The 18,385-nt window shown below is 34.0% G+C and overlaps 1 protein-coding gene across 1 annotated transcript in view; it reads left to right on the top strand.

Annotated features, from left to right (window-relative positions):
* The window catches only part of LOC116345119, a 176,494-nt gene that overhangs the window by 65,933 nt on the left and 92,176 nt on the right, over positions 1-18,385 (top strand). Inside the window, exon 5 of the mRNA XM_031774207.1 lies at positions 17,661-17,799. Coding sequence (XP_031630067.1) covers positions 17,661-17,799 — 139 coding nt within the window. The remainder of the gene's footprint in view (positions 1-17,660; positions 17,800-18,385) is intronic.

The raw sequence follows: 18,385 nt of genomic DNA, 5'->3' as shown, positions 1-18,385 counted from the left end.
CATCCACAATTCATCACAGAATGGTTGCGCTTATGAATAAGGCAAAAAGATACGCAGAACTTGTCTTTCAGAAACGATTCTGTGTAGACGTTTCTCTATTTTTTTTTGTTAATTAGCTGATGTGACATGTCAATGTCAAACGCAAATGACGTCTATCCTTTTCCGAAGGAATATTTTCTTTCTATCTATTTTCATTGGCTTACTCATAATACAAAAATAAACAAAAAAAATATATAATTAGCTAGCCATATAGTGGATGCCAATGTCACTTTTGAAATATTTTGAATTTTATTTTGTGAATGGATAATTGTCGCAACAAACTCATTTCAAAAAGAAAGAACATGAAATGCAGTAGAAGTGTGAAAAAAATGTGGTCGTGGGTGAATAGCGCAGATAATTTGTATCTTAAACATGTTTGTATTGCCATTTACATGGCAAGATAATTTGAATATCCGAGAATGAAAGCGAGACAGTCAGCATATTTTGTATGGTGGTGTTACATTTCAATAAGTTGTGAATAGAAGTCTCGCTTTCATTCCCGGGCAATCATTTGCACCTGGTATTTTCACCATCGTATTACAGAAGAGCATTCGCGATGATTTAAAAGCTTTTCGGCTTTACGTCACACACACGACCACACGTAAAGAGACACATACATATTTTACTGTCACTCTTTTTTCCATTTGCAAAAACCAAAACAAACAATCACGGTCGCAGACGTGGAACAGTATTTTTTTTTCTTTTCGCTAAATTATTTTCCACAAAATGTATCCGACATGTTTGCAAACCTTCCGGTATTCGGGCAGCAAACAGTGGGAACACGTGAATTTTTGTATCAATTTTAAATTCTTTTTTGCTGCTATTGCATTCACACATACCATACACAAACAAAAACTACAAACCGAAGTGAATAAATAAAAGAAAAACGAACTTTTTCACGCCCTCGTTTCCATTGTCGAGATAAGATGTCGTGTTACAATGTAAATGAAGTTGTCAACTGTGGCATCTTACATGGAAGATTCACAAGAGTTGTGAGAGATCGACTCTCACAGCACCAAAAGGTAGGATGATAGGCACGCATATTTATTTGCAACCATTGTGGATGTGCTTTGAATCACACATTCGTTCTCGTCATCGTTGTCGTCCACGTCGTCGTCACCATTGTTACAATAAAATTTAACATAAAAAGAAAGACGAAAAAAATGTCTCTTACATACTCATGTGTGCTTTGTGAATATCATGGTAAACTGGTGGTGGTGGTGGTGCCACTCAAAGCTTCAGCCTCACTCCCATAAATACTAGTTTCTTCTTATTTTTCTTTTTGATTTGCGATTTACATACGGTGTATTTTTCGATTTCCTTGAAATATAAATCTCTTGCCAGTTGTTGAAATAATTCTCTCCCTTTCTCTCTCTATCTCTTGCATGCAGATCATCTAAGAAGATAGTGAACAACCAAAACACATTCATACATACAAAATCGAGAATAGAAAAAAACCAAAATGTGGTATTATGAATTTGGGTATATCGTTTGAATGAAGCTATTCAGTGTTTCTCTTTGGTTTCGCTTGTTTGGATGGTTGGTGCGCGAGCTTCTCTCTCTGTCTCTCTTTAATTCTTTTGCACATGCTTCTGTCTCTATTCACCGTGATCACTTCCAAATAAAGTGTAAATGCGAACTGAAATTTGTAAAGCTTCACATGATTCTTCCTCTCTCTCTCTCTCTCTTTTTCTTGTTTTGTGTGCTTCACAAAGTGGGAATCTTGCGCGTGAATATAAAAAGTGTCCGTAAAATTTGTTATTGAATGTTCTTTCCTCTTCCTTCTCTTTCTCACTCTCTATCTTACCTTGCTCTGTGTGTTTGATTTCTCTTCGAGGTTTTATCTAGTTAAGCTGTGTACTTAAGCATCGTCATTTCTATCAGTTTTTCTACTTCTTCTTCTTCTTTGCGTTGAATGTCGAGTGCTTTGTCGGCTGGAAAAAGATCTTTTTGAGTGAATCATGTTGATTGTGTTCATTTTTTAAATTGTGAAGAGACCAGCTTTTTTTGCGCGTTCTGTGTTGCCAAAACATTTTTTTTGTGTTCGATTTTTTTTTTAAAGTGAGATATGTTGCTAGGATTTGTGAAGGTATATTTGTTGAACAGAGTAAAATTTCAAGAGCATTTTCCGTGCGTATTGACATAAGCTGCTTCTATTGTATGCAAAACCGAACAAAATGTGCGTGCACACACACACACGCATGCGGTTGAAAATAACAGAAAATCTAAATCTTCAATTGAATAATTTCATCTTTTGTGCCTTTTCCATCAACGGATTTCATCAACCAACAATTGCTGACATATATGCTCATAGATTTGTTGGTAAATCAATCAACAGGATTGATAGAGCTGGTTTTCAGTTTTCATCATTCTCTTAATATTTCCGTCTCTCACACAAATGTAATACGCAGATTGAATTAGGTAGTAGGTATACACATGTGAGACCTCTGGGACGCACGCGAACGAACAAGCACGTTACCTGACTTGGCAGCCACTTTGAATAACCCGCAAATATTCGGTGTTTTTTTTGTGCCGATAACATTCACTGTCACTACCAACACTTTTAAGCCAACAACATTTCTTTTTCTGCCATTCTGTCAGTTTGGTTGTGCTGACTTTTGCCGGTACTCTGTGTGTGTAGATGTTTTTCATTCACTAAATATGTTGTTATTTCCTTTGTTTAATCGAACACCAGAGGATACTTCGAAAACTGGTCGCCATTCACAGCGCTATGCATATGAATTTTTGAAACAAAAGCAGCAAGAAGAAAAAGAATGCCATCAACTGAATAGGAGGAACCGACAAATTTTGTTCGCTTATTGCCTTCCACATGACATTTTTCCTTCAACTCAGTCATTCAATGGCACCGTATATTTTCGAATGGATGAAATCTAGGGGCTTCATTTAAATGTCAGTCATTGTAATCGAAATATATTTTAATTGATTCAATTATCTGCAAATATTCACAAAACCAGCGATAATTGGCAATACAGTAGAACTTCGATTATCCGTCTCCCGATTAACCGTCACTCCGGTTAACCGTCACAGTCAAAACAAAAAATTGTTTTGATATTGTTGTGTAAACAATGTATTCGGCGATCGAACTCAATGAGCGCAAAAATCAATGTTTATTGATTACATGTGAAATTTTCACAAAGTCATGAAAAAACAAACATTTTCCATTCATTTCAACATTTTTTTCGTTCGATTGTAAACACAATTTTTTTAAATCTTTTTTCTTTTTTTTAAAAACATAAAAAATGATCATTTTTCATTTTGTATTCGATTGTAACATCAACAAAATCTGATTTTTTTTAATAAAATATAAAAAAATGTAATTTTTGTTCGATTCTCGATTATCCGTCTATTTGTTTATCCGTCAGGACGTTAGTCCCGTGCCTGACGGATAATCGAAGTTCTACTGTATTTAGTTTATAAAAATGAGATAATATGTGGTAAATACGTATGAATATGGCGGGCGCTAGCATTGAAATACTTAAATATCTACGGATATAATCCCCTAGGTTGAAATTCATTCATTCCTATTATGCTCAAAGCTTCTTCATTTAATACCAGTTTTTTTCCGCTTTTCTGTTTTGCAATTTTTTAAACGATGCACGTTTTTGAATCACAATAAAATGCACAATTGCTTTTTCACTTGAATTTATATTCACGTTGGACGTTAAAGCATTAAATTTTGCTAAAAAAGATTGACTCTGCTCACAGTATTTTCCAGAATTTTCACTTGAATTGTCATCGGTTAAGCGAAAACAATAAAGTTTCTCACATAAATACCATCTGGAACTTAGGAATGACAAGAACAGAAACCAAATTTTCAGACTAAGTTTAAAACAACATGACGCACCTGCACCAATAGTGTGCGAAGGGGGGTAGAGAGGGGGTTAACGCCCCCCCCCCGTGATTTGGATGAGAAATTTATTTTGTGAAAATTATTAGAATTTGCTAAGGTTTTTCGCGAGAAAATTCTTTCAATTTGCTAGGGATTTTTGTCAAAAAAGTGATATCAAAAAAAAAAAAAACGAAATAAACCCTCTGAAAAATGTTGCTCGCATATTGCTGAGCTGTACGGATGAAGTATTTGGACTATTTACATTGCAGTTTAATAAATATTATTATTCGTATCATCGCAGCAATGGTATCATTTTGATTCAACAAAATTTTCACTTTAAAATAAATCCGGAGACAAAATTAAAAGAATAACAGTTCAAAAATGCAATTAAATTATTCGGGTCAAAGGTTATTAATTTTTTTGTTGATGAATTTCAAAACTAATACAGTGCATATTGCTTTACTTTTTTCTCTCAATTGTTAAAAATACAAGTATTTGACGAAGTAAGGTTGCATTTCTGCATAAAAGTACGCCCGTTTCTACTAAAATAAACTAAGCAAAGAATTTATATTTTCGTAGAAGTTTACTCAATGTTCTGACAATAATATATTTGAATTTTAACTCCCATTGGAACTACAAGTGGAAATATGCAAAAACGCTATACATTTATTTATTCATTGGATCTGTCATGCTTAGCCATTCTAATTTAAATGGATTATACCTGACAGTTTAAATCCCATTGATGCGAATCGAAACTATGCGAAAATATATTGGCAATCGAGTATCCGTTTTAAATTACATTCCATCAAATTAAATGAAGTTTTATTGTGTTCTGTTTGTGACGGAAACGAAACATTACCGCTGGGAAAATTGATTGACCGAAAAGTAGCGAAAATAGAAAATCGCCAAAAATTCGCCAACGTTGGTTTTCAATGTTGTAGGAATGTTAGTTAATCGAAAATAAATAATCTTTGATGTCATCGGTTGGCATTCGACAAATTGAACGGTACGTCCATTAATTAAGTTTACTTTGTCCAAAGTTAATTGATCAAGTATAATTTTCTTTTCCGTTATGGTAAAAACCGTTATGGGCAATTCAACGTGTACCCATACACAGTTTCGGTTCGAGTTTTTGTGTATTTTCTATGCCCATTCCATTGTTGGAAAAGCAAATAAAACGAATGCAAATAATATGTTTTCATGTTGCGTTCATTTGATTCGATTCAGTTTGATTTCAACTGAAGTCATAACATGTCATCACACATTCTTGCCAAAAATATGTTCGACTTGCCAAATATGTTTCGTTTGGCACATACCAAATGGAGGCATCTTGATTTGAGTGATTTTGTTCGTATAGCCAAAAAACTTCGCTACCAATGGAAACGATCTTCGGTATGTTTCGTTTCATATGGGTCTTTTATTACTTCTGTTTTCCGTGCTATTTCACTTCCAACTCTTGCCCATTTTATTTGTATAATTGAATCAAAAGCTAAACTATATATGATGTTATAAATTTGATTTGTTTCGGATGTGTGAATGTTGTCGTTGTGTTTCGTTTAACTTACGTGTATGGTCATTTTCGTCACAGAAATTTTCCTTGATCTCTGTTGAATTATTGATTTATTTTCGGCCGTTTGCCATTTCTATGCGTCCATATTTTCCATGGGGTGTATGTGATTTGGAAAACTCCAACCATTTAAAGGTTGATCCACATACACATTTTCGTAAATGTATGATTGTTACGCTTGCTACCGAACAAAATAAAAATGAGAAAGAATTTTATCTGTCATATTGAAACACTAGTTTTTCAATGAGTGCATAGAAACAAAAATCGAATGTAGAATGAGTAAAAAAAAATCCAACTGTGGATTCAATTTCTTGGTTGAAATTCGATTGAATCAATGTTTTTGGGTTGAATGATTTTTTTTTTTGCTTCGCAGATTCGAAAACGAGTGACAGCAAATGAGAGACTCTCATGAGAGTAAGCACAAGCAAAATGACAGACACACACTTCAAAATATAGTACCAAATTATACGGATACATTTTATTTTATACACAATTTATTGGGCTGGAAAATGTAAAACAACGAAAATGCTAGATGTCAATAAATCCCATCGTGCGCTCAACAGAGCATTCAATTTCTGCCAATCTTTTTCGTTTCGGATTTGATAAAATGTTTGATTTTGCAATAGTCACACATTGAACACTGTTTGCGGAAACCGCCGGCAAAATTGCGGTTACCGAATACTGTCAATCGGACTCGGATTGTGGTAGTTATATCGTCGATATCGAATGACAATCGTCAATCGAGCTCTTGTGCCAATTTTATGCTTCGTTGATAAAATCGTCACTCCTTGTGCCACTTCGAATCTTCTGCATTGCTTGATTCATTTCTGGTGGTGCACGTGCGTTTTTTTTGTGCTTGATTAGCATATATTTTATGTTATTCCCTAATGCATCGAACATCTCAAATTGCTTGAAATACTATTCATATATCAATATTTCGTTATCAATTTGTAAATGTGTGTGTTCTTCGTTTTCACATCATATTTGCTGCTCTTTTCGATGTAAAAAGACGTTAGTTGCTGAGCAAATGGACTCCATACGATGGATTTTGTTTATACAAAAAGTAAAATCTTAAATGCATTAAACCAAATGAATCGAAACAACCATCATCGTTTTATCGAATAGTGAGAGCGAAGCACTTTTTTTTATTTTATGTTTCCTTCCAACCGATCCCATGTGGAAAAATGAAAAACGTTCATTATGTGCATAATCGATTTTATCTCTGTTTTCGTGTTTGTTCATTTCGAGCGATAAAGTGAAATTCGACTTTTGTCAGAAAAAAACACACAACTGGCAAAAAAGGTGCGGAAACGTTTTTTTGTTACTATTTTCAACGAATTTTTTTTTCGCGCTTTCAATTGGGTGAACGTAATGTTGAATGTTGAGAGGAAAAAAGTTGATAGCAAAAACAACAATCAATAGCAAACAAACCATCGTCAGAGGTAATCTATGTAGACATTTATAAATGTGTGCAGTTTATTGGTACAATCAAAACACGATTTATTCGCAAAAATTATCGTTAAACCACAGTCACTTTTCAATGTTTGTCTCTATGCTGCTGTTAACAATTTGTTTTCCCGTCATTTTTTCCATTCAACTTTCTTCTTGGTCGTAATATTTTATTTAGATCTCGATTTTTTCTCAGTAAATTCATAGATTCTCATGATCTGTTGAATACTTTTCAGTTTAAATGTTGAGCCCTTATCTGAATTATGTGCGTATTTTCTATTTTTATCCAGATCACCACAGAAGTTGGTGAAAAAAAGCGAAATAAAAATGATGAAATACTGAGTCCCCAATGAAATACCACTTTGTTTTTCTTTTGTAGATGTTTTTGTCATTCGAATAATAAAGATACATATATGGCTTACTGCAAAGTGTTGACGTAATTCCATTTTCATTGTTAGATGTGCTACAAAGCTTTTTGTTTCTTTAACACACAACCAAAAATAACACAGCAACAACAAAGTAAACACCAACTAATAACAACAGAATATGCACATGAGTGTGAAAATGTGACAGGGCAACAAAAGAGTATCCAAAATCTTACTAACGGCCTTCTACCACTCATCCACAAAACAAATTTCTGTTATGTACAGAAAATGGAAATACACAGAGAAAGTGGTAGAGAGAAGAAGAGATATATAATAGCAACATAATAAGAAATGGTTAATAAAGCATTAGATTGACGAGCATTAAGATGCACTGCTCAAATATGATAAAATATATGCATACAATATATATACACATACGGAACAAGTATTATTATTATCCAATCTACAATAGAGATTGTCATATCTAGATATATATATATGAAATTCGAGGTTACGGCAAGGACGGGGCAGTAACTCTCATCAAAAAAAAAAAAAATCTGCAATCGACATCGAATAAATTAGAGCGACGAGATGTATTCAACGTTTTTCGAGTGAAATGTGCCGCTTCAAGATGTTCAGATTTTCTACCACAGTGTTTTTGCCTCTGGAAAAATAAAACAAACATCCACACACACACCGTCACCATATCCTTCTCATCAAACGACCGACTAAAATGAAAAACATACAAAAGTTTAAGTACTTGCATCATATCACTATCCACATTTACGGTTTTCATATGGCAAAAACAGATTTGGAACGCTAACCATGGCTGGGGTAAAATGTGTACAACCAAAAACCCAAACATTTTCTTGGTTTTGCTACCGTTATTTCAATCTATCCATGGCAATGAGAAAACAAAAAAAAACCATTATATAGTGTATGAGAGAGTCTCTCTGCATACTATGTAAAAACTATGCGACGAGCGAGAAGAAAAAAGTGAATAAAGTATGACTTAGCCCTAATACGCTTCATATTTGCAAAAGTAATGAAATAAAAATTTATAAACCATTCACCCAGAAATGGTACATATGAAATGACGACAATGATCCGAAAAATGAGCGACGAGATGAAAATATTGTTATGATACAACGAAGTATGTTCCGTTCCGAAATATAGACCGTTCTTCTTTTTTTTTGTTGTCGTTATTGTTCGTTGTTGATATTCCCTTCCATATTATACACTCTAATTTTTCAAATATCATATCGTTCTGTATGTTTTACTCGTGTTTGCCTTATTTTTAACGTTGTTCTTTTGTTGATGCTTCTCTTTTGATCTCCAGCGAGAGAGGCGACAAATTGACACACAAACAGCCATAACATATAATGGATGACACTTTCTTTACAAACTCAATTCGATACAAAAGGCAATAAACGATAACGCACATATTAACCGCCTCAGCTCTCACGTTTAAACCGAACATTTGTAAATTCAATTAAATTGTGAGCACGCAAACTTTGTGTCTTCCCATAAATGTGCTCTCTAAAGCAAAAAAGAGACAAAAAACACCATAAGTTCGGTGCCCGGTCGAATGATGATCATTTTTGTGTTTCTCATGTGCATCGTTATTTACACTCTACTTTCTTTTCCGGTAGTTTTTGGTTACAGCCGATTACGATAACGACAATGACAATGACAACAGTAGTTGCTCTTCTGTTGGAAATCGTTAACGTCAAGAATGATTAAACCTTTTGCCAGTGTTTCTCAAACGTCAATAAAAAAAAACTTTATTTTCATTTGACTTTCAGTACGAAAGCAAATTGTTGATTATCATTTACTGTTCTACATTCTTCTTTACGTCATACCGTTATATTGTATGTTTATATGTGCCCTGGCAAAAGTATTTCACAAAATGCGCAAAGGAAAAATAAAAAAAAAAACTAGAAAAACATTCAAATCGAACAATCAAGTACTTTATATTACAAAATATATACTTACACATACACGATCGTTGCGAACCCCTCCCCTTTCGCTCCATTCTTTTCTTCTTCTTCGTTTCATCGTCGTATGTTTATGGTGCCGTAATCAGTTGTGTTGCTCTGAGACATGATTCTTTTGGGGGTAACGCAGCAAACAAATAAAAAATGTTTAGCAAATATAAAAAATTGAAAGTATTTTCTTGGTAACGTTTAAAGTATATTGCGTTTCTCTGAGTGTTCGTTTGTCTAAGTGTATATTTGATAAAGCTTTGAATGAAATATAGCAATGCTTTTTTTCGTCGGTTGGTCTTTTGTTTCATTCTTTTTATATGTTCGATATTATTTTTAAGGATTTTGCGTGATATTTGCGCCGTGTATGCGTGTGTAATGTTGTTTGTAACAATGTTTGTGGTAGTCGCGCATTCTTCATTGCCGAGCAAAGAAAAAGTGAAGAAAAGTAACAGAAGAATGAATGATGAAGAGCGAAGTTAAAAAAAAAAATCAACGGATGGAAGACGAAAACATGCAAGGCGATTTAGCGAACGTTATTGTTTCACATATTCATTCTCTATTACTATTGCGTACATCCCTCAAGCGTATACCGTCGACACACACATATAATATCAAACCCCCCTAGAAATGGCTTGATGCGTATTTGAATGCCGCCACATAAAAAATCTGAAGCTCATCTACCCATTTATTCATATTGAAATTTCGTCGAATTGTCGAAGAGCTAGTAGCAATCTTTCTTATTCACCCGAACCGATATTAAACTTATTTGTAACATAGCACACACACGCACGCACATTTACGAGACAAAAACGAATCAAATTCAAAATCCATCCTAAACTGAATGCGATCACGCCAAATAAAAGTTTCGCATTGGACAAAATGATATATATCCAATGAAGTTTATATAAATTGGAGTCTTGGGAGTAAACCCACTGAAATGGTGAGAGAAAAAGAGAACGAAAGCGATACGGTAAAATTTCCATGTCTCTGGTGATCTTACAGCCATTTTGTTCTCCTTTTTTTGTACATTCACTTATTTTACACATTGTTTAATTTCCATGCATTTGCTATGCATGTGTGTGTGTGTGTGTGTGTGAGTTTCTTCTCTAAAATCGATGGCAAAGCTCTGGCTGTGTAACGCACACAATTACACGAAATAATTTTGAAATTAACTCGAAAAGCAAAATATTTTCTGAAACCACTATAAAATTCCGTCACAACCTTTACTGTACGGAGGCAAAAAACGATGAATAAGAGTTAGTCATTGAATTTGCTAATTATAATTGTTTCGATCAAGAAGTGTGTGCAATTTTGATAGTTTTGGTATGTGTGAAATGTTCTCAACTTTACGGAACATGTACAGAGAGCTAAGAATCGCAATATGAGTGTAGCACAACAAACTTTACCCGTTTGCCATTCGGAAATTGAAATTATTGAAGAACTACTTAATGTCTAAATGAGTTATCGAATTTTAGCTGAATGTAGACCAAAACCACTGAACATCGAACAATTTAACAATTCGGATTTCAACTGAAAAAGAAAATTGAATGTATAAAGTCGTGACTCGGTTACCCTACCATGGCCAACAAAACGAAAGTTATATCCACTTTATAAATGAAGCGTATGCGATTCTGACTGCAGGCAAACTTAAAACAACTTAAATCAATACAACATCACAAATATACAGATTATATGTATTATATGCTAAAACTATTTGTCTTATTATTATTATCCGGGATTTTAAATGAATTTCATCAGATTTAACATCTTTCGCTTATCTTCCTCAACAATTTCATGTAATTTGATTAATCAATATTTGATAATGGATCGAATTGAATGAACAAAGAACAATATAGAATTTCCTATTCAAAATTAAGTTATACGCGCAATGATAAGACATGAACTCTGCTCATTTTTGATATTTTACCCATTTTAAATTGGATAAATTACCATTGAGCAGCTAATTGTGTTATGTGTGTTCGTTATACTAGAGCCATGCTGTTTTCATTGGTCCCAATGCTGAAACTTTTATTTAAAAAATAAATAAAACACTATATGGAATTTGAAGATAGTATGCGATTGTAAAAGAGTTTTGAATATTCAACAAAAGTATTTTATCGTCCATATTTTTCTGTCACACACAAGATAATAATTAATTTTGTATAAACATTTGAACGGAGCAAACCGTTTTGTTTACATGAGGTGTGTTCATATGGTGTTTTTATTTGCTTCGTTAATACACACGAGCAAAGTACCGACCGAGCAAAAAACAACCATTTTTTATAGCTACCGTCAATAAAATTAAAGTTCCGTTCGCTAAAGTCATATATCTCTTGAGTTGGGCCACAATCTTCGTCACAATTCATTTTGTGTATACATTCATCGTAATATTTGCAATACATACCTCCGTATAATTTTGTTCAACATAATTCTTGTTGTTATTTTCTCTTTGGCAAACTTTAGCGCAAAATGTCTTTCTCCATGGGACTACTGGTACGCAAAAAACACACTGAATATTTAATATATATATAGGCAAAGTGTGCAACAAAACTTTATGGAAGATGATTCGGTGTGATAATTCATAAATATGAAGTTGAATAACCCGTTCGTATGGACGGTTTCCGCTCTTTAAGGTGTTACAAACAATTTTATAACTGTTGCGACTTGCACCGCTGTTACTACTGTGTTTTATTTTTGTGTCAATTTTTTTTATTCTATCTGCACACGGAAAATGAACATAAAATTTCATTCAAATGTTATTAATTGTGTGTCGCTTTATACACAAATAAATAAACATACATAAAGTATACGAGAGAGAGAGAGAGAGAGAGAGAGAGAGTGCCCCACATTTCGAATGTGCACAATTCTTCTGACATATGTATAGTATATTTAATATTTATACATCGAGAGAGTGAAAAATGGCACATAAATCAAATAAGCATTGCCGCAAGCATGTGGTAAACATTTTCAAAGTTAATTTTAAAGGACTTTCAAATATAACATTACACATCCGGGGCGATCATCTTATGCATGGTTTATTTGTTTGTGGACAACATGTACGAACACATTTTCAATCGTTGAAATGAGCTTTCGCATTGGAATTTTTGGGTTTATATCATTTCGCATGCCATACGCATCGAATAAAAATTTCGCTCAAATTGTGCACATATTTGCAATATCCAAGACAACTTGGAAAAGGTTAAAACCCATATTTACTCTTCAACATTCCAAAGTTCGCATGCTGTTTATATTTTTGCCTTCGTGCTGATGTTTTTCACAGCTCGTCGTCATCAATGTTGCTTAGAGAGAAAAAAAAGAGAAAGTGTTTACAACGAATGTAGAAAAAAGAAGAATTTTTTTTTCAATAAATCTAAGCATTGTTGTGCTTGGCGTGATATTTTGCCCTCAGCCGAAAATATTTTCGACAGAAAATACCAGAAAAAACTGCAACATTCGAGTTTCAACAGTACAAATTGTTAAATATTCAGTTCTAGGAAAAGTAAAAAAAATATGTTATTAAATAAAGATTTGATTTACATTTGAATTGGGCATTTTTTTCCTGCCCATAACTTGATCTTGATGCATGTATTAAAATGGTTTACTTCGGGTCAAACGAATTGAATTTGGAACTAACAAACTTAGTTGAACAAAGTTTAGATTCCATGCAGTTGATTTGATATAAATTTCAAGCACGCATTCTAATTTATTCTGTGTTCCATATTTCTGTCGTCTCAGCTGTACCTCTATACTTATAGTTTTCATCCATCTGACCATTCCAAATAATGTGAACAACAAAAGAAATTCTATGGAACGTGTTGTACACAAAAAGCGTAAGGCGAGTATCGTCCTCAACTAGTCCATTTGCATTTCTTACAATGGTATAGTTATAAAATGGTTATGTAGATTTTAGATATGAGACAAAAGCTCGGCAACTGAGAGAGATTGAGAGGTGGCGGGTGTCAATGTCGTTGTATTTCAAACGTGCCATCGATGATCTCAATTGATGAGAAAGTGAATAATAACATCGTCAGTCCCATGTCGTGAAAGTGACGGAATGCAAAATACGGGGTCCAATATGCAAGTGCAAGTAATTTATGTGCTCGCCAATGGAACTACATAAAGTTGTCTTAGATAAATAAAAATAAATAAACACAAAAAGGCTTAAGACTGGTTAATAGAAGATCCAGTCATATCACATGGAATGAGTGCGACTGTGTTATTTGTTGACTGCCTCAGTCAGCCGATTGTGCTTTTTCTGCTTCTTTGTTGGTTTGTGGAAAACACTCTTTTTTTTGTCCATGTTACGCATCATCAAATGCTTACGCGCTTTGTTTATTTGGTTGTATGTAAACATTTAAAGAGACACATTGTATACACAATGAACATGCTATTACGTTTGTATTCGCAACATTTCAATGTGTATAATATGAATATGGTGAAAAAGTGGCAGATACTTTAAACAATATTACCGTTTTGCTGAATGATGAAACACTTATGTGACTCTTGTGCGTTGTGCGTTTGTGCGTTGCATATTATGCACGGTGAAAGTTTATCATACTACAAGCAAGAGAGTTGGAGACGAATGTCTATCGAATTTTATTTAAGAAACACCAATAAAAGAACAGCAACGCTTACTTTATTTATATCACTGTATCAAACGAGAGAGAGAGAGAGAGAGAGAGAGAGAGAAATGAACCTTTTGAAAAATGTTTTGCACACAAAACCAAGTCTATATGGCAATGCGATCTCGTGAATTGTATGAACATTGTTGCTTTGTTAGAAAATATTGTCTGCACGTTTTCGTCATTATGTACTTGGATTGTGTTCAGTTGGACTGTATTTCTTTACATTGCCCGTTATCCGGGTTGTTGTCGTCTTCTACTGTCGCGCTGCTTCGGCAATATTTCGATTTGGAAAGTGCATTTTCGTTTTTTCTATTCTCTCTAGCTTTTTTGTTCATTCATTTGTTTATTTGCGTTTGGTTAATTTCGTATGCAAAGAGCAGCAAACATAAACCAATGTCAATAGAGGCCGATATTGAACCGAATATAAATGTCCTTTATATACATCCAAATTGGATAGCGGAGTTAAATCGAAGTTAAAACTTAATTTCAAATAAAATTTTATTGACATCAATTCCATTAAATGAATACTGCAACATAATTTACGGATATGTGTGTGTGTGTGAGTTGAAAATTGGCCAAAATTGACAAGTCAAGATTGCAGCTACTGTCCGTGTTGAAATGCTGCGAAACGTTATTCTCCCCGCACATCTTTTGTCATTCCATATTTTATGCGAAATGTGGCGCTAAATTGATGCGCCCGACAAGATGGCCGAATCTATTCAGACACAACAACGCATTTTCTGTTTTATTTGTTTATTTGGAATTGCACATCGCCAAATCAACTTACATATTTATCGGTAAGTTCAATAAAATTTGGTAAAAGTCATCGTTCTTTGTGCCATTTGTTTAGATGTTTGGTGGCGCATAAAGAAAAATTGCTCACGCACACATCAAAACGGATGAAAGGCAATCAGGTTTCAAGTTCATTTCAAGCACACATTGCTTACACCTGGCCCTCGATACATATCTAGCACAAAATTATAATTTTCTCCAAGTTTTTGGTTTCGAATTCACATGCTCACTCTTGTTCACTCATACCGTCATTGCACAACCATCGCTCCCACACATCAAAATGTGCTGCTGCCTTGGCTGCTGCGTTGTTCGCCATTTATGTTGTCATTCCTTTTGCTTTATACATATTTGCTACTTATCGGGCCAACGTCACGTCCAATCAACGATAAATGGCGTTTGGTTAAATCTAACCGATTTGTGCGTGCTACGTCCAAATTATTCTTGCTGAGCACAAATTTGATCAAAAGCACACATTTATTGATAACTGCAAATCCTCTCGGTATACACACACACGCACACACATCTTTGCGTCCGATTTCAATTCGCTTGTAATGCCATTAGGATGACACAGACTTTTTTCTTCTTCTTCTTCTTGTTGTTGTTATTGTGGTGAAAAGAAATTTACTCGATTTATTCGATGTATTTCGAAATGGCATTAAATAAGGTGCATGAAATACGCAATGTCACTATATTATGCGTCGCAGTTGTTCGACACAGCCAATCACAAAATATGCCTGCAAAATAAAAACCAAATTATAAAAAGAAACGCTTAAAATTCAGGTCTGGTTTGTAATTTTGACGATCATGTATGATTATACATCGAAGCTTTCAGTTTCAAGGTATTTCAATAAAGCATCAAATGCGATGAAGTTTCAGCCATACCAATCAATGAGAATGTAAAAAAAATCACACTGAATTCGATTCCTGTTATCTCGGTAACGAAAATCATGCGAATTTTCTACACGCACAGCGGCATTTGCGATTGCATCAATCGATAGAGTCTACATTAATATTTATGAATGACGTGTTAAAATAATATCACATTTTTCCTTTGTATAGATTTTTGCAACAATCACTGATTTTCGGTGATTCGATTTTCCGTTGTGCGTATTTATGTGGTTCCCTGTGTTTATCTAAGATGATGGTGATACAGCATGAAAATTGATATGTAATTGACAGCGGCGAGAAATTCATAATGATTTCGAACATTTATTGCTTTCCATCGTTGTAATATATCCAAGTGAAAAGCAAACCATTGTATCGTCCATACGATTCGGCATGCGGAGTATTTTGGTTTATGCAGACGAAATTTTCGAGATTACGTATGGATTTTTTTTCATTTTTCCATGATCCAAAGCCATACCATTTTGGAGAGGGGGGATTTCCTTTGATATTTAAACGTTCAAATGTACGATCACACCATAGAAATAGTTGTGTCAATAAAATTAAACGAAAAATTATCGAAATTTTTTTCTCAACGTCCAAGTATTCGTTTACCTGGCATTCTAACTGGTTAATGAAAATTATGAAATTCCAGCATAATCACATAAGACCAGATAAACTGTCCAATGTCATGAAGACAATGTAAGAATTTATTAATTAACGAGAATTAATTGACGTCATTGTGAACAATCAACACAAAATAGGTGTGGTTGAAATGTGTGGCTCATGTCGGTCGATTGAGGATGTAATATAGTTCTTACACAATAAGACAAGATGATTATTTAATATTGTCAAACAATAATGTGACCCCATTTGCAATGAGTATGGTGACGTTATTTTTATTCATTTACGAACATTGGTTCGGAGAGTATGCAAACGAATTGAAAATGGAATGAAGTTTCGAACGTCGAAATGCTCTATTGAACTATGATTATTTTCTAAATATCATTTGTTATTCATTCTTCAGCTCATGAAAAGCATTTCAAATAGATTTGACCTACAACTCATGCAAGTCAAAGAGATCCGATTACATGTTTATATTTAAATGGAGACTTAGAGAATTACAGCAACCGATGAGCATTTTATTGGGAAAAAAGGGTAAACATATGGGTTAATAATACAGTTTTTGGAAAATATGTCAATGATACGGGGCGGATCAGGAATATGGAGAAAGAATGAAGAAGAGAAAACAAGAAGAAGACGTCGAACCACATTCGGTTATTTCTTTGATTCGATATTGTCGTCAGGAGTTATTTCAATTGAAAAGGTAGCGAACAAGCGGCTTAGCATCTCACATTTGACATACAAACAACATAATCAATATAAAGATCATGAAAATCCGGATATTCGAATCATCTTTGGATTAACTTCTAATCCTCTTTTCCATCCGTATTTTTTGACCACACACTTTTACACACACACACACACCCATGGGCAAATATATTCTAATTCGCAAACAAGCAAACAAACATAAGATATATACAGAGAAAAAATAAATAAATAAATTTCCGATTCTGATTGACTGACTTATTGAACAAACCATTTCGACCTAGTTCCTTTTTGTATTATTGTTATCATTCTATGGCAATGAACAACAACAATAGCACCAGCTCATTCTCTACAATATGACAACAAAAACAGCGTACAGCTTTTCTGCAATCCAGAACCAAAATATTGATCGAAATCGTGTGTGACATAATTGACATTGAAGTCGTTTTATTTCACAATATTTACTTTGTTTCATGAATCACTTTTTTTTATTCTTCGTTTTGCACTTTCTCTCTCTCTATCTCTTGCGCTGAAAAGCGAGAACAAAAAATGTCTCCAGCAGACAAGGCACGAGCACAATGGGCTCGCTAAATAAATCTATTTTCGTTGATACCATGATTTTTATGTTTGGATCTCATTTTTTTTTGTGGGTATGTGTGTTATGTGTTATTGTTCCATACCGTTACCGTTATTTTTTTCCCACAGCCACCCATCGTATAGGTGATAGAGATTTTATTTATTGTCTTTGTCTTCTTTGTTTTTATCTCTTTGCAGAGGAACCTCAGGTATCGATATTGATTTACGGCGAGTCGACATTGATCAATGTCCACAACGTCAAGTAGCTCCTGGCGGCGTTGCGTTACCATTAAATATATTCGCTGGAACCGATAAATGCAAAGCGAGAACCACTCAGGTAATTTATAAAAATATTCGTTATTTTTATATATGTGTGTGCAATATCCCGTGAAGCATGCTAACCAAATGTGCGGCACAGTGTGAGAAAATTTAAACTAATGTATTCGTACAGTTTGAACAGTATTCCACTGACTCCAGATAAACCTGTCGTTATTTAACCGATGTGAAGTATTTGTTCAGTTGTCACCGACATTTAATCAACACAGATCGAAATGAAGTCACAAAACAATGATACAAATTCAGCACACAAAAACTTGGAAAAAATTGCATAGCATATTAGCTGAAACCATTTATTTCTACAAATAATTTATTTCAAGGTTTTGGCATTTTTTAAAACTTCGTTATTGCTTCATTCCCAATTTTTTAGAGAAGTGCTTCTTTTAAAGATTTCCCTTCATATCGAACGAATATACTCTTTATAATAAAATAAATAAACGAATTCCATGGAATTTTAACATTTTTTCTTTGGATGAAGTCATTGTATTGTTGTAAAATGGGTTTTCACTGACCGAAATACTCGAATGGTTTTTACTAGTTTTTAAAGTATTTTTTATTTGCGTTTAACTACGAATATTCAGTGAATA

This window comes from Contarinia nasturtii, unplaced genomic scaffold, assembly GCF_009176525.2.
Source record: "Contarinia nasturtii isolate CC-2019 unplaced genomic scaffold, AAFC_CNas_1.1 Cnas_scaffold_1240, whole genome shotgun sequence".
Lineage (NCBI taxonomy): Eukaryota > Metazoa > Arthropoda > Insecta > Diptera > Cecidomyiidae > Contarinia > Contarinia nasturtii.
The sequence above is the reverse complement of the archived record's forward strand: the minus strand, read 5'-3'. Positions and strand labels throughout refer to the sequence as shown.